At 42.8% G+C, this 24,284-nt stretch overlaps 1 protein-coding gene across 2 annotated transcripts in view; it reads right to left on the bottom strand.

Moving 5' to 3' along the window:
- TRHDE (thyrotropin releasing hormone degrading enzyme) overlaps positions 1-17,813 on the bottom strand; it is a 221,055-nt gene extending 203,242 nt beyond the window's left edge. The window contains exons 1-2 of one of the 2 annotated variants that reach the window (XM_030480256.2): positions 16,693-17,813; positions 10,840-11,113 (exon numbers count right to left, since the gene is read on the bottom strand). In XM_030480256.2, coding sequence (XP_030336116.1) covers positions 10,840-11,113; positions 16,693-17,516 — 1,098 coding nt within the window. In that variant the 5' untranslated portion in view covers positions 17,517-17,813. The remainder of the gene's footprint in view (positions 1-10,839; positions 11,114-16,692) is intronic. The other variant, XM_030480257.1, reaches the window with a different exon arrangement.
- Between the last annotated feature and the right edge of the window lie 6,471 nt (positions 17,814-24,284).

Here is a 24,284-nt window from a genome sequence, read left to right as displayed (position 1 = left end):
TGTTCTTACTCCACAGTCATGATGGCATATCACTAGAAAGGATAGTCACATATTTCCTCCTCTTCCCGTTAGATCCATGGACTATCCACACACAGGCAAGATGGTGTGGTCAACAGGTTATTAATTTTTTTCATTAGTCTCCCTTTGGATTACTGCAGTGAACAGGCTCACTGTTTAGCCACAGATCACTAGATCGGACAGAAATGATACAGCATAAGTGTGCAAGCAAGGGCAGAAGGAACAACTCTGCCCAGTAGCAGCTACACTGTGTTACATTCAATGCTAAACTGCAATCTATGCCTCAGCAACATCATTTGAAGTTGGTCTGCCTAATGAAAAACACAGAAGTCTCCAGATTTGAAAGACAGCCGCTGTGAAGTGACCAGATTCCAAAAAGCAGCCACTGAAGGAGAAAGGAAAGGATATGAAATGCTGTGGTTAAAGGTTGATAAGTAGGGGGGAGCTTGTCCAAGTTCAGATGACAGAGCTCAATACATATGGAAAAGCACTTCAACTGGTAAATGTTTATTGGAATTGTTACAGTAGTTCCACTTCATGAAAACACCCCAGCATCAGTAAATCTCCTCTGCATTTGAGAGCAAGCACTTTTTTAGAGCAGGTAAGATTCTGCAGGAAAATCAGTTTTGTTCTTTTCTGGATTTCCTCATGTAGCTACTGCAAGGTATCATTGTACTGGTGAGTTCAATAAGGGAAGAGACTGTATAATTAAATGTATTTAAATACTTTAAATGCTGTTAAAGCACATGCATATACACAAAACAGTACTCAGGATATTTCTTCTTAGCCATCAACCCCTGAATAACGGAACTATGAAACCAGGCAACTCTATATTACCAGCTGCACTATGATTCACTGATCCTTTTTATCCTCACAATGCTTCTTGGTAGTATAATCATTCCTAGTCATGTGTGATTCATCAAAGTATTTTGTAGTCAAGACAAATGTTATAATATGGCCTATTGTAACCATGCAAATTACAAATCTTCATTTCCATACCTAAATTATGCTTTTGCTGAACTTTTTTCTGCTGCTCAAGCAGCTCCCACATATGAGCTAGTTAGGCATTTCAAAGTTTCATAGCAAGGAGTCCCAAGCTTTCTAAGAGGCAGCCTTCTTCATCCTCTTTCTACCTTTCTCAAGCCTCTTTATGATTTCCACATCACTGCTTAGAAAAAGCAGTTTGCATTAGGTTCTTAACTCTAAGCTATCACCATATCTCCTCTGCATGCCTCACGTGTTTCCTGTTGCCAGGAATTAATGCAACTTGAATTGGCAGACAAAGAATACAATACTTTCCACGGCAACTCTGAATGACTGTTCCACTGAGGGTCATCACAAGCCAAGTGATACTGAGACACAGTGAAAAGTTTCAAACTTCTTTTTCTACACCAACATACCATACTCCCAATGAATTCATCTTTCTGCTATCTTGGGCCTATTAACTTTAATACACTCATTGCTATCCCTGTCCACAACAGATGCAATATTTTTAAGTAAAAAACTTAATAGAGTCTACTCCATTTCTTAATCCTCTGTATATTAAAACTTTTTTTAAGAAAGTGATCATCAAGGTCAATGGGTGACTGTAACGTAATTTTATAACTGCTCATATTAACTGCCTGAATTTCCAGTTCAGACCAAATGGGTTTGGCTCAAGAATAAGCATTAAACAGCTCCAAGGAAAGCAAAGCCTAACATGGTAGGGGTTTTTTAAACCAAACACAAAAAGGAAGCACCACTTCTTGTGGGTGAAAAAATAGATCACAATAAAGCATACTAAGAATCACAGTCCCATGGAGAATCCTAACTAAACCTCAAACTGAGGAAGGTGTCAAGCTCCAGAAGAAACCCCTGCTATGTACTCCTTCAAATGAAACAATGAGAATAGAGAAGAAATATACATTCCTTTCCCAATAGGAACTAGAATAGCAAGAGTTTTTAAATTCAAGCACAAAGGCAAACATACACTTTATATGCATCACAGATGCATACTTTCAGTGCAAGTAGACGGACCAATATTTGCATGAGATGACAGGAGGCTTCCAAATACAGGCAGAATGCCACTACTATCTTTGCTGGTGCTTGTCACAGAAAGCTGATATAGTAAAAGTATTGTGGACTGAAATATATCAGACATTCTTTGTGATCGCTCTGTTCATCCACTGTAGAACTGCATATTTAATGCATTTTAAACATATGGAGTTGCTAAGGAATAAAACCCAAAGATTAATGAAGAGAAGAAAACCAAGTTTGGACATCACTCCCCCTCTGAATCCACCTGAATCCAGTTAGAACTTCAGTTAGAACTTCAGTAAAATGAGAATTAATCCTTTAATCTGGGGGTGGGCGAAGGGGGAGAGAAGCTTATGTCGTCTCTGATGCAGTGGTAGCCAAAAATATAAGTATTTATTTTATGAATACGCATTCATACATGTGACTTTAAATGAAGCAGTACACTGTATCACTCATTCACATTCCCACATACAGATCTGGGCTTCTATCTGAATTACTCAGGTCCAACAAAAACCTACCAAATTCTCTCACTAGGTATAAAACAGCTTCCTTTTTTTCTCATGGTATTTAAAGGGTAGCAGTGAACTTACTCCAAACCAGCATTATCAGATTTTAAACATATAGGAACACTTCTCAGTAAAACAAAACACAGCATGATGCACTGTTGTTCAGCCACGGACTGTGATTTAATTAGCCAGAGGACTGGGGAAATATAAGAAATACATATGTGGTATGTGAATGATTTAGCAGGTATACTTCTTTCTTTGAAATTAATCTACAGGAATCCACTTCCCTGCTTCCTCCTCCACCTTTTATTCCCTTCCTTTATCTCCTACACCTTTTATTCCCTTCTTCTTTTATCTTTATTAACTAAGGTACTGCTTACTGTCCTGAGGATACGAACTCTAAATTGAGGTTCCAAGCTGCTGTGACTATTAAATTATCCACTGCCCGAGGGAAAGGGATGGTGAGAGGGAAGAAAGTGTGGGTACTCCCAGAGGGGCCCCCAGTGAATGCTAATAACCACCTTTTGCTTCTTCCCCCTTCCCCCACTGCAGTAATTCCAAATAAAGTATTAGTCTTCTCACTGTGTCCCACACTGCCACACAGCTCCAGTGCATGCTGTGAGACAAAACACACTGCTAAATATTTTTCAGGATAATCCACTGTGGGATAACTTTTTTTTAATACACTTCAGGTCATTTATCCTTCAAAGAGAAACATAATCTGCTTTCAAATTATGCTGTTTCAAATAAGAAGATAACAGGCTCAGTTCTCATCTCTGGCTGCTCTTCCTATGTCTCAACAAGCATGCAGCAGCCAGAAAGCTGCCAGACAGGAGCAGTGCAGGATCTCCTAGGGGTACTGTTCAGTGGAAAGAGGCCAACGCAGCTGGTTCTCTGCCACCTGTCCCCACCCCATTGCACGAGAGGGGTGCCAGAGATGGAATAAACTTGATTGTTTGTAGAGTATTTTGTAGCTATAGTATTTATAAAATAATAAACTAGAAGTCATTGTCAATATACAAACCTGAAACAGAATGGGTAATCAAATTCTGATATGACAAATCTGGAAAAGTAATGATTTCTTTGGACTACTAAGGTATTATATTAGTTTCTCACAACTAAATTCACAGTAGTGTCCTGGTTTCAGGTGGGATAGAGTTTATTTTCTGCTTAGTAGCTGGTACAGTTCTGTGGGTTTGGATTTAGTATGAGAATAGTATTGATAACACACTGATGTTTTAGTTGTTGCTAAGTAATGCTTATCCTAAATCAAGGACTTTTCAGTCTCTCATGCTCTGCCACTGAGGAGGGGCACAAGAAGTCAGGAGGGAGCAGAGACAGGACACCTGACTCAAACTAGCCACAGGGATATTCCATACCAGAGCACATCATGCTCAGGATATAAATGGGGGAGTTGGATTACAGCCACCAATTGCTGCTCGGGGACGGGCTGGGCATCAGTCAGCAGGTGGTGAGCAGTTGTATTGTGCACCACTTGTCTTTCTTGGAGTTTATTTCTCTCTCTCTTCTTCCTATTATTATGACTATTATTGTATTTTATTTTATCTCAATTATTAAACTCTTCTTATCTCAACCTATGTGTTTTACCTTTTGCCAGTTATCCTCCCCATCCCGGGAGGAGGGAAGTGAGCAAGTGGCTGCATGGCACTTAGTTGCCAGCTGGTGTTGCCAGCTGTTGAACCACAAGTAGTAAACACTAAACTGAGTAAAAGGTACTTGTAGAACCAGCCTTTCTGTTGTTACTATAGAAAAAATGTCATACAGGCCAAAGCAAGCTCAAACACACCTATACATGTTCATATGTGTGTGTGCTTTTCCAGCTCAATATAACTGCATATCTCCCAACACATCCTTTGTAACATAAGTTTTATTTTTAACTGTTTGATGGAAGCTATTTTGGGGAGGGCAAGAGTGAGACATTTGTAATGAAGACCAAAAATGAATGGGTGTCATCTTATCACTATCTGAGCATCATTCCAGGACATATAAACATTAAACATTACAGGCTTGCATCACACTAGGCTTGAGAAATATGCCTGGTGCTTCCTGCATTAGCTGCTAGCTGCTTATCAGATACACATGTGGCCTCCCAGTGGTAAGTGATGGGCTAACAAAAGTTACTTTGCAGGTTTAGGTGGACTTACAAAATAGAGGTCAACTCTGGAGCTGGACTAAATTCAGGCTACAGAGAAAGAAAACATAATTTTGAGAACTAATTCTACTTTTGATAGCTAAATCCTTCTTCTGTAACAAGTCTGCTCACCCAGAAGGAATTATCTGGTGTATAATTGCTCCAATACTGATTAATAAATAATAACCAATGGAGAAACTTTGCTGGCAGTTAGTAACTAGCAGCTGAAGAGAGAGCCTAAGGAAGAGCCTCAGGCCTTTAACCCACGTAGTCATCAACTGGCAGAAAATTCCTGGTCTTGAGGTCATTACTGTTATTACACAAAAATATTAATACACTTTTCATATTTATTTAAAAAAATTCTAAGCCCTACAGGCTGAACTGCACAATAACTGCAGAGATATTTTAGAGAGAACTGATGTTTTGTTTTTTTCTAGCAACTAACAAATGACAGAACCCACTGGGGAAAAAGTTATTCTGAATAGTTGTTCAACCTGACTTTATTTTTAGGCTATTAATGAAAGTCAGCTCTTCAGTTTCCTCAGATTGATCACCACTCTGCAGATGAGGAAATGCCCAGCCCAGCTCTCCAGCATCTCACAGATTGCTAGAAGCACACTACTTCCAGATATCTTGTTTTAAAGACAAATATAAAACCATGGTCCCATTGTGCTGGATCTAAACTAGCATGAGCCATTGGACATGCACTGATTCTGACCTAAGTCTACTTATGTGATCCTGTCCACTAACCCTTCCTGGGCAAAAACTATTTTTCACTTGTGCAGAATCAAGTGAATATTACTGCATGGATCCCATTTTTGAGACCACCCTATGTTTTTGCGTGACGCTGAGCCAAACTGAGTGAGCCTCCCAAACACATGCCTAAAAGAATTCAGTGCTAGGATGGTCATGCAGGCTCTCTGCAAACCACTACAGGAACAGTAATTATCTTATTTTCCCTTAGCCAGATTATTACAGCTCCTCCTTGTTGGCCAAGATAACACTTAACTGTAAAGTATTGAATTAAGATCTTAAACCAGGAGCTTGTGATCCCTAATTACATCTTAGATAAAGTAATAAGAAAATGACAGCAATGCAATAAAGATTGGCCTTATTGTGCTATGACTCTTCTCATAAAATCTTTGTTAGCCTCAAGATCTTTTTCTGTATCATGACAAATTACTTGGCACTGATGACTCTACAGTAATGTTTAATATAACTGAAACCAAGACATACCCAGTTATAGAGGTCTCTTCAAAACGTAACACACGAGGATTCAGCCAAACAGTGGAGGTCCTAGCATGGAGCTGACTAAGCTGTGGTCAGGCCCACGTACTGCCAATCCTGCAACATATGCTGCAACCATTTTGGAAGAGGAGCAGGAGTAGCAAAAGTGAAACCACACAGAATTCTTGTTTCAAGCACTGCCTTCCACTGTCATTCCTCCTCCCACTCACCACCACCCAGCCAGATAGCCACTTCCTTTCACTGCTGCTCACTCCCATCTGCTCTGATGCTGCCTGCACTTGCTCTTCCAACCCCTGCGCCCACAGTTCCTCCTGACTCCACTCCTTTCCATGCACTTTCTTTTTTTCTTTTTAGCAGATACTCCCCCTGACAAGAGCCAAACACTTTAAAGCTGCCAGTCAGCATTTTATTTCCATACCTATCTCCACACCCCGTCCACAGAAAAAGAGAAGAATGGTAGAAGACGAATATCCCTGAAACATCTCTTTTCAGCAATGTGTTCATCTCCTGCGATATATTGTGCTTTGTCCCTAAGCACTCACTCCTTGCACTAACTGAAAAGAAAGAATTAGCGGGGGAAAAAAAGGAATTAAAATAACTTATGAGACAGAGAGAAGGCATACAAGATATAGTCAGTTTCCATGTCCACCAGACAAAAGAATGAAAAACATGGTTTGAACAATAGAAGTACAGCTAAACATGAAGTACAATAAAAAAGAAATCCAGACAGGAAAAATAAAGTGACAAAGTAGGAAAAGGCCTGGTGGATTGAAAGCACAGATAAAAACAATGAAGGAAAGAGACACAAAGATGATGTGACCAACATTACAATCCAGCCAGCAGTATTTTGCTTTTAAAAATTACTGACAACATACATAAGAGGTATGATTAGGAAACACAATATATGAGTACAAGCAAGCAAGCACGTGAAGGTAAGTCGTGTTTTCTGGATTACTGTACTGTGCAAAGATGACAGTACATAGATCCCATTTTCACCAACTACAGCTGACAACTGCTAGAGCCATACAAAGATCAGCTACGGCTGCTCACAAGGGCATCTCTCTTCCCTCAACACAGTATTACCTCAGGCAACACCATGGCAGAATTGCACTGCTCCCAATCTGCAGCAGCAGAGGTGACTGCACCATAGCCCTTTCCACAGAAATCAAGCCCCTCCCCAAAGGCAAACGCAGTGATTTCCTGTAATCTCAGATGAATTTGAACAACATATTGTATATCTGTAATGCATATAAAGTCAACTTTGCCTTTAAATTACCTGCCTGGAAGGGATTCTGATCAGACCCATATGGACTAAAGAGTTATGCTAATGAACCACTGAGCTGTGGTTCTAGAAAAGCACTGCTTGTCTTAATACCCCTTTCCAAATTAATTTCAGTGTATGAAATATAGAACATCTTCCTGTCTGCAAGAATTATAAAGGATATATCAAAATTACTATTTTGATTGGCTACCTAAGCTTTCCAAAAGCCAGCTTCTATTTATAACTTGATTTATATTTGAATCTCACATTTAGGTTAAAATTAATTTTGAGGCCAATGTCATTCTTTGAGATAAACTGAACAGCTAACACAACCATTTCTGAAGAACAAAATCTGCTTTTAATCTCACAGTTTTTTCTGTTCCTCAGGGAGTTTATCTACCCTTGACCATAGCACTTTAGTAAGACTGGCCAGCTTGAAGAGAGGTGAGATTTTAATACTTAGCATACTGCCAAAATTTGAAAGTACAGTCCCTTGCCACCAAAATGTTTTGTGAACCAAAACCAGGTTCATGAAAACGCCAAAACAAAAGTATATGCAAGCTAAAGTCTTTTAGGTGTCTACTACATGTCTACAAAATAAATACCGTGTATGTTGCATTAACTGAAGAAAGATTCCCCAATTCAAAATGGTTCAATATGGATGTTTGGTTAATTTTCCTGAATATTTAATCATTTTTAGAAGCAAACTTACTTTTATCATTGCCATGGATACGGGAACAACTAAATTTTAGTGAAAAAGTGGCTTCAGAGGAAACCAAGAAGTTTAAAATTGCAAGTGTCAGGACTCAGATAATTTCATATTCACCTAGTAGTGTCCATGAGCTGCTGGTATTGCAATACAGAAGACTCAAAAAGATGGATTACCTCAGCAATTAATCTGAATGAACACAGCTCTGAACCGAAGTGTTTGCTGTGATTTCATACCTTAAAAAACACTCTTTCAACAAAACTGAACAATGATTAAAGATGATCAGATCACAAATAGACTGAATAACAGCAAGATATATTTAACCAATAACTCGGTGTAACCTATTTTGGTATTTTGGGGCATTAATACACCTCTGTGATAGGGGCATTACAAAAAACAAGAGAGAAATCTCTAAACTAACCAAACCATTTTATGGGATAAGAGACTATCTCAATCTATGTAGATCTTCAGTCTTTGATTACTTACTAATTTGCATAATTGTTGGCAAAATTCTGTGTAGTGATACTGTCAAGCTGGAGGAGTATACATATGTATGTCCTATGTGTGCTGAACCAATGCTTCAAGTATAACTATCAGGCTCTAGTAGCCACAAAATTCCTAAGAAATTAATATTTGTTTTTTCTCTTCAGATTCCTATTAAATCTGAAGTCTTGAGAACAGTTTTGCTAAACACAAGAACAGCAAAAAGTTATTAATTACTGTCTATACAACATGAGTGTGCCTCTGTCTTCAGGGTATCAAACATACTCAAGCAGCAGAAGTCTGCAGGATATGAGTTCTGAATAACACTACAAGAAAATGAGTTAAAGAGGAAGCAGGTTGTATCTTTCAAATTGACGGTCCTGAGGTCCACCCCCCATGTGTTACGTGTTTGCTTACTGTGACTGCTGGAAGCTGAACTGCTTGCAGTGGTTCCTAGACAAGTCTAGGGCATGTTGAAGTGAGATAACAGGGTAGTATTGTGTAGGACAAACTTGCTAGCATTACACAAGTATTAAATCACAAGGAATATGAGATCTACCTACTAGAGCACACACCGAAAACTTCCATCTCATTACAATTAAAGGAGAACCTCAAGTAACCAGTGTTTTCTAAAGCTGAAGAATATCTGGCCAGTCTTGAGACTAAATCCTTCAATGACTCCTACCTGGATAGAAGTCTGTTTCAGTACTGGTTGATAGGGAGTAAGAAATGGCCCAATTTCTCATCCTTTTCCACTAGGCCAGTGAACACTCCTCTTTGTCAGGGAATGTAGTCGTAGGACAAGGGATAACAGTTTAAACTGAAAAAGGGTAGATTTAGATAGGAAGAAGTACTTTGCTGTGAGGGTGGTGAGGCACTAGAACAGTGCCCAGAGAAGCTGTGGCTGCCCCATCCCTGGCAGTGTTCAAGGCCAGTTTGGATGGGGCTTTGAGCAACCTGGTCTAGCGGAAGGTGTCTCTGCCCACAGCAAACCAGAAACCTAAAGTCTTTCAGCCATTGCAGGTAACAACTAGGAATGGCAGCTTCAGTAGTTCCCACATCCTTACACTAGCAGGTTAAAACACCTCACAGAACCACTTCCTAGCCATGCTCCCTCCTCTTTCATGGAGCCAGAGGGCAGTGCCATAGTCTGCTGGCCATGGTGTGAAAGGCTACCAGTGTCCTATCCAGCTGTTCCAGTGACAAAAACAAGACATTTCCTGTTCACTTCAGTATGGCCCAAATCAGGGATGCCAATGCAGTGGGCTGTCCTGCATCCACCTTCCATCAGTGAAGCCTCAAGTCCATACTAGGGCTCTGGCAGTAATCCAAAAAATTTCCCACATTTTCATTTATTTTTTCAGGTCAGTTTTCAGCCAGATTATACAGCTGTAGAGAGCTGAAGGTTGGCATGAGGAAGACAAGGAATACCTTTTGCTCAGAGTACATGGAATCAGATCCCTCCACAGCAGCTCTATGCTTAGGCTAGCTAAAAGTGGTTATGGAGATGTTTCCAGACCTGATCAGCCATGGAAGGGAGGTCTGCAGTCCTTCCTCATGCCCCAAGACTACAGCACAAAGTCATAGAGCATTTGCAGTAGTATAAGTTAAACACACCCTTTGCTAAGGTACACAAGCTTGAACTGCTGCCTAGCCCTCTGCTTCCAGAACTAGCTCTGTTTTGTCAGTCATAGTAACTAAGAAGCAGGGTTTCTCTGTATGTTCACCTGAAAAATCAAGATGATAGCACTGTGAAATATTCTATTAAGTTGACAGCATTTCTCATGTGTGTTTTGGCTTGCTATACAGTTCTGAGTTTGATATTTGTAAACAAAACCAAACCTGACACAAATAAAGGATTTTCTCTCTTTTTATTCCATGGCATAACTCCTGGAACCATGCCATATTTGGAAAAAACAGCTCCAGAAAGTTGGTGCTTCCATCCATGTGGACTCCACAGGAAGCTGACAGGTTGTAGAGTCCTGCTCCTGAGCAGGAGATCTAAGATAGAAATTACTTTATCAGCCTCCTGAGCTAACACACAGCACACTGAGGGACATGTCAATACTGAAGGAAGGGACTGGAAACCCTGCCAGTATTACTGCTTTCTTTTAATAGTTTCATGACACTGGTACTGAAAAGGCTACAGGAAAAATAAGAGAAAACTTCCCAAGTAAATAAAAGTGAAGTGAAATAGCACATTTAGAAGCTTAACATTTCATCAGACAACCACACTTACTAAGCTAAGCAGTTACAAAATGCATTAGACAAACCAAAAACATTAGAAAAACCTTCAAAAAGGTGCCAAACAATACACACTATCATTAAAATTTTAGGAAGGCTAATCAAGAAAATACTTTTAAGTAGCTGATATTATGATCCCTTACAAAAAGTGAGGGTTTTCAAAATAATGAAATGTATTTGATACAACATTAGAAATACTTACAACTACTCCACTCTTGGTGACAGTTTCCCGGTATGTAAAATTGCACACTGCCCAAGCTAGGTAATACGTGGACATGAGAGGGGTCTGTGAAAAGTGATCTGTAACCCATCCATCTTCTTCAAAAACAGAAGTTTCAACTGGCATGTTGGACAAAGATAAGTAAGTTGCTTGATGCCTGATGCTGATCTTGAAAGTGGCCTTGTAGATGGGCTCATCAAAGCAAGGAAAGGCTTTTCTGGCATGAGTAGGAGAAAACTGTGTAACAGCAAGAAACCTAGAAAAGAAGCAAACAACAGAGAGATTACTAACTGTGCACAGCGCTTGATTTATGGACATAGCAAATAAAACATTGCTTGACTATTGTGGGGGAAAAAAAAAATACCAAACTGTACAAACTATACAGTGTTTGAGCAGTGCTTTATCACTTTCTTACTCCCTGTACTGCAACACAATTGATACAAAGTAATGGCCTACAAATTTGCAGACGCCACGCTGACATTAAATAAATAAATAAACCCTCACCTTGCATCAAACCAGGTTCTAGCAGTTTTGTTCATCAATATGTGAAAAAAAGTTAGCCAGTATTGGTGATATGATGTCTAGCAAGCACAGTCCTCAGTTCAAACCAGGATTTAACAGCCTTTGGGCAGTTCACTCTGCGCTGAGACACTGACACTTTGCCTTTCTTTGGGCACAAGAACTTAGGATCACATAGTGCACTCACGAGGGTTACTGTTTTTCACTGCTGATTACTTCTGTACTGGCTGCATGTAGGGGCATCCATAATGAGACACAGTACCATACAACACTGCTGTTACTGTGCAAGTCCAAACAACCATTCTGTGAGCTTTGCAGATTTACAAATACAAGGGATTAAACAAGCACTGAGTTTTAAAAGAAACGCATGCAGAGCTCTTCTACACGTGCGTTTTTTCCCTCGTGTGTTTTATAGAGACCAAATCAATGTTCTCAGTTAATGGGTCAAATCAGGAAAGGACATTTGAAGGAGGAAAATATATTTACTATACCACTGTAGAGAATGGGAAGGCTTTAGTTTGACAATAAAATCTCTAACTGTTTTCTATAGAACAAAAGAGATTTTAATCCACACAGAGAATAGGAAGCATTCTTGGTAGATGCTTGTATTTACGCATTTGGAGAAAACCCGTGTGCAATAATCTTTTCTGCAGAAACAAGAAGCCACACTTAAAAGGTTGAATTATGCGGTTCAGTAAGAATATTTTCTGGAGGCATGCAGGATATAAAAAAATTACTACGAGCCAAGTACATAACTGTAAAGGGAGCACATATGTAGGCTTTTTGTGTGATATTGATTCATGTCTCACTTTCCAATGTTCCATCAGTGGAAATAACCATGCAATTTTAGATACCAAGTAAACATTTATCAGGATTTTAGAGGTTGACTAATCACTTGTTATTTCTCCGAGGGAAGAGGATGAGTGCATAGATTTAATATAATGAAAACAGTGGCACCTATTATTAATCAGTCTATAAGCATTACTGTGCAATATGACACTCTCTAATGCCAAGGGAGACACAAAAAACCAGGTAGCCCATAAGGAAAATAAAGTATCTAAATAATTTTTCCTAAAACTTCTTGGAGTTTTATACATATTTTGGAGCCTTATCTTATAAAAAACAATGAAGAGAGAAACTTCTTGAAATGTTACACTTCTATCTTGCTACAGCGTACCCACAACTGATAGAACTAGATATATGTTTTCCAGTGAAATTACCACCTCTTTCAAATAAGGCTAACATGTAAAATTTTTCTATCACTGAAGCAGTTACCATTTGTCTTTTGTCTAAAGTAAAAAGCCTTATTTGGCTAGTAATTATTGAAGGAATTCATCATATTGCATTTTCTTGTCTCATTATAAAACATGCATTACTAAAATCGTCATTCTGCATCAGGTTGCTAAATATAAGGTAAAAGTTAGTGTCAGGTATTCCAATGTTAATCCAATAAAATTCCATATAATCAGTGGATTTTTCACCAGTGCAACTAAGACAAAACACCCAATTAAATGAAGCGAAGTAACTTAATTTGTATGCAAACTATTTCAAGTGGACCTGATTCTGCATTCTAGGCACACTCTGAACAGCTACAGACATCAATAGAAGCTTCAAGTGAGCATGGAAAACTGTACTGCTCTTTTATTAATAAAGCAAGTATTATGAACTTTCCTTTGCAATTAACAATTTTAATGAGCTCCAACACACATGTAAATGCATACTTAGGGAATACTGTATGGATTCTGACACTCTCTAAACAAGGAAGCTTTTTTTTCACCCCACTTCTTGGAGATCTTCTCAGAAGTCTTCTTATATTTGTTACGTGTTAGGCCATTGAAACAATCCCTTCACCAGGCTGATAAAAGCTGGTAAACTCTTCATCTCCTGTATTGTCTCAGGTAGATATAGCCACATACACATAACTGTGCAAATACTGGGCGGTCAATATTTCATACTAAAAATACATCAACTACCAATAACAGTGATATTTATAACATGTGCATTACTATCAAACATCGATTTGCTTGTTGCACCATAAAACAAAACCAAAAAAAAGTTAAAAACTGCTTCCCAAAGACTAAGTTTAAAAAAGAAACAAACCATTGTCTATCTTTATCTATTTCTCTGTGTTAGGAGGAAAAAACAAGCAAAACTTCTATAGCATGCCAAAAGTGAAGAGCGGGATGAGTAGATCATCCACCTCTCCACACACCTCTCTGGGCACTGACATTTTTATCTCCAATTCCCCAAAATATCACCATAAAAAGCTGTACTTCTGGGAATGACAGCCTTGCAGCCTGTCTTCTCAGCATACCCACAGCAGTAATTTGCAGGTGTTTTAATTCCACCTCATCTATTAAAGGAAGACATGTGTTTCCTCAACAACCTATCTGTTTTGACATCTTAGTTGTTATAAGATAGAAGAATATGTCTGTTTGTTTTGTCTGCGTGATGTAAGAACTTTTTCTTCCTTTTCATTTATGCCAAAGTTTGATGTTCATTTAAATAATGTGTGCATATTCTTATGGTACTCTACAGTAGCTCTGTATTAAATGTCTGTTGATTACTGCCAGTAAATTCTGGCGCACAATGCAGAGTAAATTTGTAGCATATCACTTGCATTTTACATTTTAGTGAAAGTAGCAAAGATTTCAGTAAGAAAATAAACACTTTTCTGTAGCTATCAACATTTCAGGCTGATTTATTACTTGTACCTGTGAAGACCATAGAAAATGAACAAACTTTAGGAAAAAAAAAAAAAAAAAGAAATCAAGCGAAGGTATTACGATGTTTGTGAAGCCTCGCAGTTAGCCAGAGTTATTGACTCTTCATGTACAACAAAAGTGAAAAATGATGGTTTAGACCCTTTTACAGCAACCACTACTCCAATGAGGTGGCTGTATTTTAATTGAATATAAAGATGTCTAAAAGCTAAAGCCCTGCTGGAACATTAGGGTCTCCCAGACCATGAGAGAAGCCTGCCTGTCTATCATAGTAGAAGCCGTCCATGTTTAAGGACTACAAATGGTTATATGTATTTCCTTAAAAATGGGTTATTAATCAAAATGCAAATTGCTACACTGCAAGAGCACACTCTGAACAAAGAAGTTCCTGGTTTAGAATGTGTATTATTTCCTTTATACTATAATGAGTTGTTAAGCCTGTGACAGTTGAAAAGGAAAACCAGCACTTGAATCAAACACCTGAAACTATAACCACGCATTGATTATAGTTTTAAAAACATTTTACTGAAAGAAATATGACTGATCTGGTGTAAAGAAAAAAAATGCCACTGATCTCAGCACAATAATGTTACCTTACACAAGGTAAGGATCTTCCCAATATCACTGTATTCAAGTGTATCACAAAGCAACTTCTATGTGAAAAGTTATACAGACAGTAGTGGGAAAAACATTTTACCATCATCACTTTCCAACCTGTGTCTTAAACTATCTTGATGGTTCAAGAAGTTAATGGGCCTTTTTTTTGCTGTTGTTTTTTAAATCATAACTAGGGCATTGGTATTGAACTGTAGTATAGTAACTTTGGAGAAATGTCACTGCCACAGCTGACAGTTCAATTATTCCTATACAAAGTCTAAATACACAAGAATAATAACTGCTTAAATAATTTCTTGGGTTTGTAAAGTGAATTATACCCCCTGCTGTTAACTGTATTTTGTTCTCTGATTTGCCCATTTTCCATACAGGTCTGTAAGAACTCCTGATTACCCCAGTCATCTACTCCTCCGCGATAAAAGGCATTTTATCCGCATCTTTTCCTACAACCATGCTTTCTTGAATTTCCATTTTATTCACTGTGATGACAAATCGCACAAACAATTTTAATCCTGCTTGCAGTTGGCTGTTTAAAATTGTCAGTAATCACAGTAATGAAAATATGTTTTAATGCAAGGGCTGTTGATTTAATTGAGTTGATGAGCACTCTTTTTCTCTCTGACTTACTATTTTTGCCCAGTTCTTTCAACTATAAACGGTTTGCTTCACTCCACAGTATGAAACAGTAAGATTCAGGAAGAGAAAACCTGTCACAGCACAGATGTTTCAAGAAAGGGCAGCTTAAAAAGAAACTAATTCTAAAATTATATCGAAAAGCCCATCCTATATTTCTTTTCTATTGCAAAGCCTGGCTGTGGTTAGAAGAGAAATGAAAAAAGAAAAGCCTCTATAACAGCCTAAAAGGGGGCCTCCGCTGTGACCCTGCCTGCTGTGACCCTGCCTGCTGTAAGAGGGGCCTCGACAGGGACCCAGGGGCTACAAGAGAGTAAACACAGTTGAAGATCGAATCTTGCTGTGCGTGAAAACAGTGGAAAGCGGCCAGGTTTGCCCAGTCGCGGGGTGTAAATCTGCAGCGACTCAGCTGCAGCAGCTGCCGTGAATGTGTTCCCGTGACGTGAAATCACAGCCCATCACCTCTTTCTTCAAATAATTGACAAAAGAGCGGAGAAGTTCCGCTTCCCCACACGCGGCTACCTGTAACCTGGCAAGGCTCTGTCACACGAGGACACACGGCAGCCGGACACAAAGCGAGTGTTTATTCAACAGACCCTGCGCCTCCACTCTGGGGTTGCCCCGGCAGGCTCAGTGCTTTACTCCTGCCACCCCAGGAAGTTTACCCGTTACCACCGCCCATTTTTAAGCCGCGCCGGGGCAGCTCTCGAACCGCCGGTACCCCTCGCAGCCCTCTCCGCCCGAGGCGGACGCGCAGGTGGAGCTATCCCCTCACCTGGCGGCGGCCGTGGCTCACACCGGAGCGGCACAGCCGTCCTCAGCCCGAAGCAGCCGAGGGAGCTCCGCTGGGGCCCGGCCTGTCCGCGCCCGCTCCCACATAGCCCCTGAGCGTCGGCCACCGCCTCCGACTGCCCTTCCGACAGCGGCCGGTGGCGCGGAGCGCGGAAAGGCTGTCGGCCCCCGAGAGCCTCCGCAGCTCCGCCCCCAGCGTCAGCTCTCAGCGGCGGCTGGACAGCGGAGGGGACCCCCGGCGAGTCAGGCGGCGGCTGGCGGCAAGGCCCGGCCAGCACTCACCGGCCGGCCGGGCGTCCCGCAGTCGTGGCGGCCGACCCCCCAATCCCGCGGCCCCCTCCGCCAGCCGCCGGCCGAGCCCCGCGCCCCTCAGCGCGGCCGCGAACCGCCGGTGCAGGCGGCGCGGAGCCCAGGGCCTCCTCCGCCTGGCGGAGCCGCGGCCCGCCAGGTCCTAGCGCCGCCCCGCACGAAGTTTGGCGCGGGCTGCGGCGGAGGGGCGGGGGCCGCCAACTTCGGCCCGAGGTGAGGTGAGGCAGCGCGACCGCTCCGCTACCTTCTCTCGCCGTGGAGGACGTAGGAGCTGCGGAAGAAGCCCAGCAGCTCGTTCTCGATGAGGGCGTTGTAGATGATCTTGAGGTTGTAACTTCTCTGCACCTCCAGGCTGCGGTTGAGGACGACGACGAAGACCTGGGTCTGGGGGTAAAAGAAGGAGCGGTCCACCCGCACGCCGCCGGCCAGCTTGTCCTCGGCCACGCGGACCGCTTCGATGTGCATGCGGTGGGCGTGCAGCACGATGTACCGGCTGGCGTTGAGCACCTCCAGCTGCACGTTCACCTCTCCGCTGAAGGTGAAGTTCTCCATGAAGGCGTTCAGCATCAGGTTGTAGTGCAGCGGTCGCAGGTGCCGCGGCAGCCGCGGCCGGGTCCAGGGCGGCAGCTCCCGTCGCCGCTGCCACTCCTCCTCCTCCTTTTCCTCCGCCACTTCCCCGCCCCGCGCCTCCTTCTCCTCCTCCTCCTCCTGCTCCGGCCGGCCGGGGAGCTGCCCTGCGCCGGGCGTCTGCCGGGCCGCCCCCGGGAGGCTCCCGTTGCCGCTGGCCCGCGGCGGGCCGTCGGCGGCGGCGCTGCACCCCTCGAAGCGGACGCTGAGCAGCACGGCGATCATGGTCACCGCCAGCAGCGCCAGGATGGAGACGGCGAAGCCCAGCACCAGGCGCTTGTGTACAGCGATGTGCCGCTCCGTGGTGCGGGGTCTTGGCCCCGCCGCCTCGGCCCAAGAGCCCGGCGGCAGCCCCCGGCTGCCGTTCCGCAGGGCGGCCTCCTCCTCTATCATCATGGGGGTGACGGGCGGGCGCTTCTCCCGCTTCTCCTCCAGGGCCATCACGGCAGCGCCGCCCCCGTCTCCCACGGGGCCGCCGCCACGCGAGGGGGCCCCGAAAGCATGAGAGGCTCCGAGGAAGGGGGACCCTCGGCCCGAGGTGGGGAACGTGCCGCCGCGCTGCCTCTCACTTCCCGGCGAGCAGCATCACCCTGCCTGCCGGCAGTCCCGCCAGAGAGCGGTCCCCAGGCGGGGAGGACGGGACAGGATCGGGCGGGAGCCGGCGGCGGGCGCTCCCCGCTGTCCGGCCGCTGGGGCCGCGCCGCGCTGGCAACTTGTGTGGCTTCTGCGGGGCACTTCAGCACATGCCGCCGAGCGCACCCCGGCGCCCAGGGGGAGGGCTATGCCGCTCCGGCCCCCCCCGCTAGCGCCGCCGCCTGCAGGGAGCTCTCCTCCCCCCACGCCCCGAGCCGCTGGGGCCGGGGTAGGGCTCCACGCTCGGCCCCGGCAGCGCCCGAGCCATGCGCGCCCCGCGCCGCCGCGCAGGTCCGGCCGTCCCCGCGGGGTTCGCCCGGCTCCGGAGCGGCGGCACCGGACAGCGGCGCCGGACCGGGCCCGTCCTCCTCCTCCTTCTGGCGGGGCTGGCTCCGGAGAGTCGCTTCTCGCGGCTCCGCTCTTATTTAGTCTTTCCTGTCTCCTGCAGGTACAGAGCAGTCTCCCGGCTGGCTCGGGCAGTGGCGGTTATATATAGGCACCGGGGAGAGGCAAGGGAAGGGATGGGATGGGAAGGGGGGAGAGGCGGGCAAGCCCCGCCGCCCCTCGGCTTCAGCGGCTGCTCCGGCTGCCGGCGGTGACGGCGGCGCCCCGGGGGAGCGGGGGCGGGAGGCGGGGGCGAGGGAGGCTCCGCTCCGGTGTGTCACACGCGGCGGCTCCGGGGGAGGTCGCTGAGCGGCGGCGGGAGCACCGGCCGGGGCGGGCGCAGGGCGAGAGCTGGGGACCGGGCGGGTGCCCGGGACCAGAGCCTCCGAGCGCAGGAACCCCCGGATCCTGGGCACGCGAGCCTGTTCTCCACGTAAATATTGAGCGCCGGTACCGTGTCATATTTACTTAGACTTTATAATAAAGAGCCGCCGACTACGCGTTTGGACGACAATAGCGCTGTCATACTAACGTGGGGATGGAGCCGAAAAAAAGGATAAATACTCCTACTTAAATCGATAGGATTAATATGTTGAGAAAAAATAAACACTCTGTAAAGTGTTGGCTGGAACTTTCAGTAGCGCCCCGGACGTTTCTCCGCGGCCCCTGCCCACGCTGGACCCCGCTTCTCAGTTCGAGGGATTTAAGGATGTGTTAAGTGCTGCCTGGGGTAATACACTAACACGTGGCTTGAGTAGTCGTAGGAGCGAACCCCGGTCTGGGAAGCTGGATTAGTGAGTGAGCCCACTTCTTCCACCTGCCCCCAAACTTTTGCACGTAGAGACTGCGGAAATACAGAATTAATATACACAGCAAGGATCTAGATCAATGTCTGGAAGCATCCTGGTTCCCCTTATTTTGTTTGCATACTTCAAAAACTATGTCCGTTCATTTTCTTCTTTGAAGCTCTTTAGTTCCAATCTTGTAAGCAGTTACAGATGTGTTTATCCATGGCATTCAGTCCCATGGAATCTATGGGAATATATGCTGTATGTCAAGATAAATGCATACATAACAATTTGCAGAATAAGGGCCTTATTTTCCATAGTGAAGAAAAAAGAAAAAAAATTAAAATCAAGTCCTACGCTTCTTTCATAAGCAAAGCTAATCTGCAGTTTCATGAAATGTGATATATTAGCTGTTTTATGTCCCGAAGGAATGTCTGATCTCCTTCCTGAATCTACTACATCTTCTAGAAATATTATCTGACTTTGCATGCTGTTGCAGAATACGAATGATCATCTACTGACACTCAAACCAGTTTAAGTCTAGGGAACACCAGTTTAAGGAATTTACCAGTTTCCTTGTATATTCCTTATATTTACTTATAAGGATCCCATATGAGGATTATATATAGATCTGCTCTCTCTGGAAGGAACTGAGTCTTTGCTTTTATCTTGCAGCACAGTCTAACAAAGGCTTGTAACCTTAACTATTCTTAATTATAAGTATGGTGATACACTTGCTAATTGTGTTTGTACATCCTAGGAGGGCTAAGATTGTGCTCCATGGCTAACATTCCCACATATTTACTGCTGTGTTATGTGCTGCCCACCTGTTACAACAAGCCAAAGAACAGAAACATTTTATTTCCTGAAGATAGCCTTCATTATTTGTTCAATAAAGTTTGAGGCAGAAAGGTAGAAAACTATTGCTGTGTGATTTGGAAGAAAAAAAGAAACACACTGACACAGTAGAATAACATCCAAAGCTACAGGTTTAAAATGTCAGTTTCTATATGTTTCATTAAACCCTTTAAAAGTGGGCACAAAAGAAGTGCCTGAGTGCTTTTAAGATTTTATATGCATGCTGTCAGTATATGGGCATTAGTAAAATAGGCAGTGTTTCCCTCTGTCACTTTCTGCACTGGTTTTTAACTCATGTCTGTTCCCATCTGCAGCACAGGGAGATAGGGAAAGCATAGAAGTAGCCTGCAGTACAGTGGAACAGTTTGGGTTTCATTTATAATTATTTTTTAAATCACTTTTTTAATTAAATGCAGTTGAATAGTTAGAAGTTCCACAGGTTAAGGTTTTTGTGAAGCCTTTTCAGAAGAGTGGTGCCAGGCAGTTGGGCTATCCGGCTCCCTTTTAGAGAGGGATGTACAGATGCATCTGACAGCACAGGAGCATCATGCTAGCTTTCTCGATATACAAATAACAAACACATAACTCTCCAGGCTGAGATCTTCCAAAACCAGCTGAGGGAGTCAGTCACACAACTCATCTTTGACAATATTAGTCTATAAATTGAAGGGCCAGTATCGAAGAGGATATGTAAAAGATTTAAGGCTCATGCTAGTAAGAAGCCACGAGGCTAATTCCTTTCAAGCCAAGTTGAAATAGCACCATCAAAATACTGGAGGAAGGCATGAGTGACGGGAGCCAAGGCTGTTTGTATTCACCTCCAACTTTGGTCCCATTACTCAAAGCAAGCATTGAGAGCTTTGCAGCCTCCCTCCTTGGTCTTCTTGTCAGTCTGGAGACTTATGATAAGAAGGTGCTCCTAGGTACTGTGTTAAATAGCTCATGTGTCTCGACTCATCCATCATCCTAAAACTGCACATTACTAGATTAACCTCTTCTTCATATTAGTAATGATGGGTTTCTAAAATGTAGCTTGACCAGATGCAGGTCAAGGGAGGTATTAACTTCTTAATTTGTTCTCAAATGCTACTCTCCGCAAGTAGTTCTGTGTACAGAATGCTATATATAGCCATTTGGATGAGAAATTTCAAAGGTATGAGACTCCCAAGAAACAAGTGTGTACGTCTGGGAAAAAATCTTGGCTTTTTTCATTTGTCCACAGTTATAAGCGTGGACATGGATTTCATGGGTATTTGTTCTGAAGCTTGCAGCTCCTTTGGTCTTTCTGCAACGACTGTTGAAAAATGCACCAGATCACGGATCATCTTTTCAACAAAATCCTGATAATGACTCCCAGTTGTTCAAAACTTCCCCTATGCCGTCAACATCTTGTATGCAATCTCATTTTAGGATCTTATAGGATAGGATTTCAGTTAGTCATACAAAATACAGGAGCATGTCTCACCTTAACTGAATTGCTATGGAGATAGCCCTCCCTAGACAAGTATCAGAAGAAACATGGATAACCTTCAGACAGCATAGTTTCCAATTCTATACTGCGTTATTCTGTGGCCAGCACAGAGCTGATGAGGAACCCCCATAAAGCTGTGGTTTATGTTACATTAAGATTGCACACAAACACCTCTCAGTATTCACACTGGTGCTTTACAGTCTTGGAAGAAAAGCTCTATAAATGAGTAACCTTATTGTATATCTTGCAGCTGGGTATAGTTCATCCAAACAGGGGGTCAGCACGTTAGTTTTCCAAGGCTGCCTAACTTTTTCTCATTTTTAACCTGAACAATTCATCCTTCATTCATCTGAATATATCAAAGGTTTGCAGACAGACTTTATCATACTGACCCTACTCACACAAAAAACCCACACAGTAAAGGGCTCAGAAAATCTCCTTCTATGCCAAGCCCAGAAACATACTTATACAGGTCAGAAATACAGGGGGGAAAGACCACATCAGCTCACATCAGTCAGTGCTCCACTGACCCTTTCAGCCTCAGTCAGGTATTTCTGTGATCGTAATCAGATTTGCGTCGCATAGTTCAAAGTCCTGGATACCCATCACTCTTAATCCCTTCTGTTTAAGCGCTAAAATGGCCTACACTTCATAGCCTACTAACATGTTGGTCAAACATCAATAAGGTGACCCCTCAAAGTACTATGAACTCACAGATCCAGCTTCCAGGTGGTTGTTACTTACAAGATCAAGTGGGGGATGACTAGAGGATGACTGTTTCCGAGCCGCAGATTGCCAGAGAAGCAGAGAAAATTGGCAGATTATCATCTGTTGGCTTTGCAAGTTATGACTAATTCCCCAAAGAAGTGTCACTGGCTAACAGGGAACAGTAGTGTCCTTTTGAGGCTTGCAAGTAGGCCACAGGGAACAGACTGGGACAGTAGTCCTATCTTTAGTGGTTTTAGGGTTGGTTTTGTTTTGGTTTTGGTTTTTTTTTTTCCAGAAGACATTTTCAATAACATGTCAGGTTGAACATATGGCATTGGGGAATACACCTTCTGTTTAGTTAAAAAATTGCTGCTAAGAAAAATGCTAAGGGAAAGACTTTCTAATTAAAAGCCGAAACAGCCAAAACACTGGATTGTAAAACAAGCTGACACGTGGTGATTTGTGCTGGCTTAAACATACCAAAAAAGGATCTTTCCTTCTACCATTCTCCTCTACTCCTTCACCCTCATGTCACCTGTATAAATGACCTTCTTTGTTACTTAAGTCCAGTGGCATTAAGCATTATTTATGTTTCGTTTATAATTAGATATGGCCAGATAACTAGATATAGCTGCATCTTGGTCAAGTTTTATTTTTGCTTTTACAAGGGAACAGACATAAGAGGAAGGGGCATGGTGCTGCACTATGCTCTGGGTAAAGTCCTACCTAATGAGGAGCTAGAAGTTTGCCACAGGCTCCCCAGTAATCTGGATCCTTCTCTTCTCCTCCTCCCTCCTTTCTCTCTTATCATCACCTCTTGCTTTCTGGTCACCTTTTGAGTTGAAAGGAACATCGGAGGAGGCATCAACGGTGTGTTGCATGTGTACCACCAGGCCCCTGTGTACCACCATTCACCCTGTGCTTTAAAATTGTACCATCACCATCCTTTGCTGTGGAATTGTCTTCGTTTTTATTTCAATCATTTTAAAACTACTGAGTATTATCCTACTAAATCATAAGACATTTTTTACTCAAAAGCTAACATTTTCTCTCTCAAGTTTTAGGATAAAAATATCTACTTTCATGTGAGAATTAAATATTTTATATTTCCAAATTAGGTGGCTGAAATGTATTATTTTCCCCAGATGTTCTATTTTCATATTGATCCACGTCTATTCAGAAACTGATTTTTCTTTTTCTTCCTTTCATTTCTTTTTCCTCATTTCAGCAGCAATTTAAGGAGGAAAACAAGCATCTTCGTTCTCCATTAGCAAGTTTTAGTTAAAATATATTTCAGTTTCTTTACAATATATTTTTTTCTCAGTGTTTTTAAACACAGCTTCTTGAAGGTGTTTTTTTTCCAAGCGTGAGCCATTTCAATTCCACAGGTTCAATAATGCCATGTTGTTAGTAGTGGGATGCATAGCATAGATGTAATACTGTTTGTTTCTTTCACTGAATAATTACACTTAAAACTGGCTAATTGGAATCAATTAGTGGTAAGAAGTTAGTCTCAGGGGGAGAAGAAGAATTTGTGGGAACTCCAGATTGTGTTACAAACCAACATTTCCACACCTAGATCGTGCCTTTTCACTGAAAAATACAAGGAACATAGTAGTGGATAGGGCAAGGGTTTACTTCCACTAAAATTTATATTAAACCACATTTTTTAAAACATCTGTGGATACTCTCTCCATCCATTTAATTCTACAATACGTGTTCAGGCTTCTGGTACTGGATGTCAATGCAGGCAGAGTTTAGTGTGGTTTGTAAAGCAGTATAAACATCCTTCACTCTTTTATTTCTTTTAACAAGGAAAAAATACAGATGTTCCATCGTGGGTCTCCCGATTCAGCTAAGCTAGACAGTCGCTCCTTATGCAAGAGCACTTGTGCTTTACCATCGCCTGCCTCAGGCTCATTTTTATGTCCAGTAGACCCTATACGAATATGTGAATGTATTTAGTCAGCTCCACCATAATGAGTTGTACCATCCTGTGGACTCCCTGAGTAATTCTAAGGATATACGCACTGATCTTCACCTTCCCAATCAAAATACCTTAGAGATCTCTGACTAGCCAAATGTTCTGGATAAGGAAGAAGGTCAGTATGTGTTTTTATAATTCCAGCAAAGTACTTTGGCACAAGACGAAACATGGCTTTCTTTTGGCTAGCCTTTAAAATGGAGCAAATGCCAAAGGGGAGTCCTAAATGGGGTGCAGGGTGAAATAAACTATGAAAGGGAAGAGGAGTTCAGCTGAATGGGCAGGATCATTTGCCTCAGTGCTCATCCTCACCAAAATCTGCCTGGGTTTGCTTTTAATGGGATCCTGAGGAATAGACACTTTTATTTCCTCACACAATGAAT

Source organism: Strigops habroptila, chromosome 3 (assembly GCF_004027225.2).
Source record: "Strigops habroptila isolate Jane chromosome 3, bStrHab1.2.pri, whole genome shotgun sequence".
In the NCBI taxonomy this organism is placed as follows: Eukaryota; Metazoa; Chordata; class Aves; order Psittaciformes; family Psittacidae; genus Strigops; species Strigops habroptila.
Note: the sequence above shows the minus strand (reverse complement) of the source record. Positions and strands in the feature narration are given on the sequence as shown.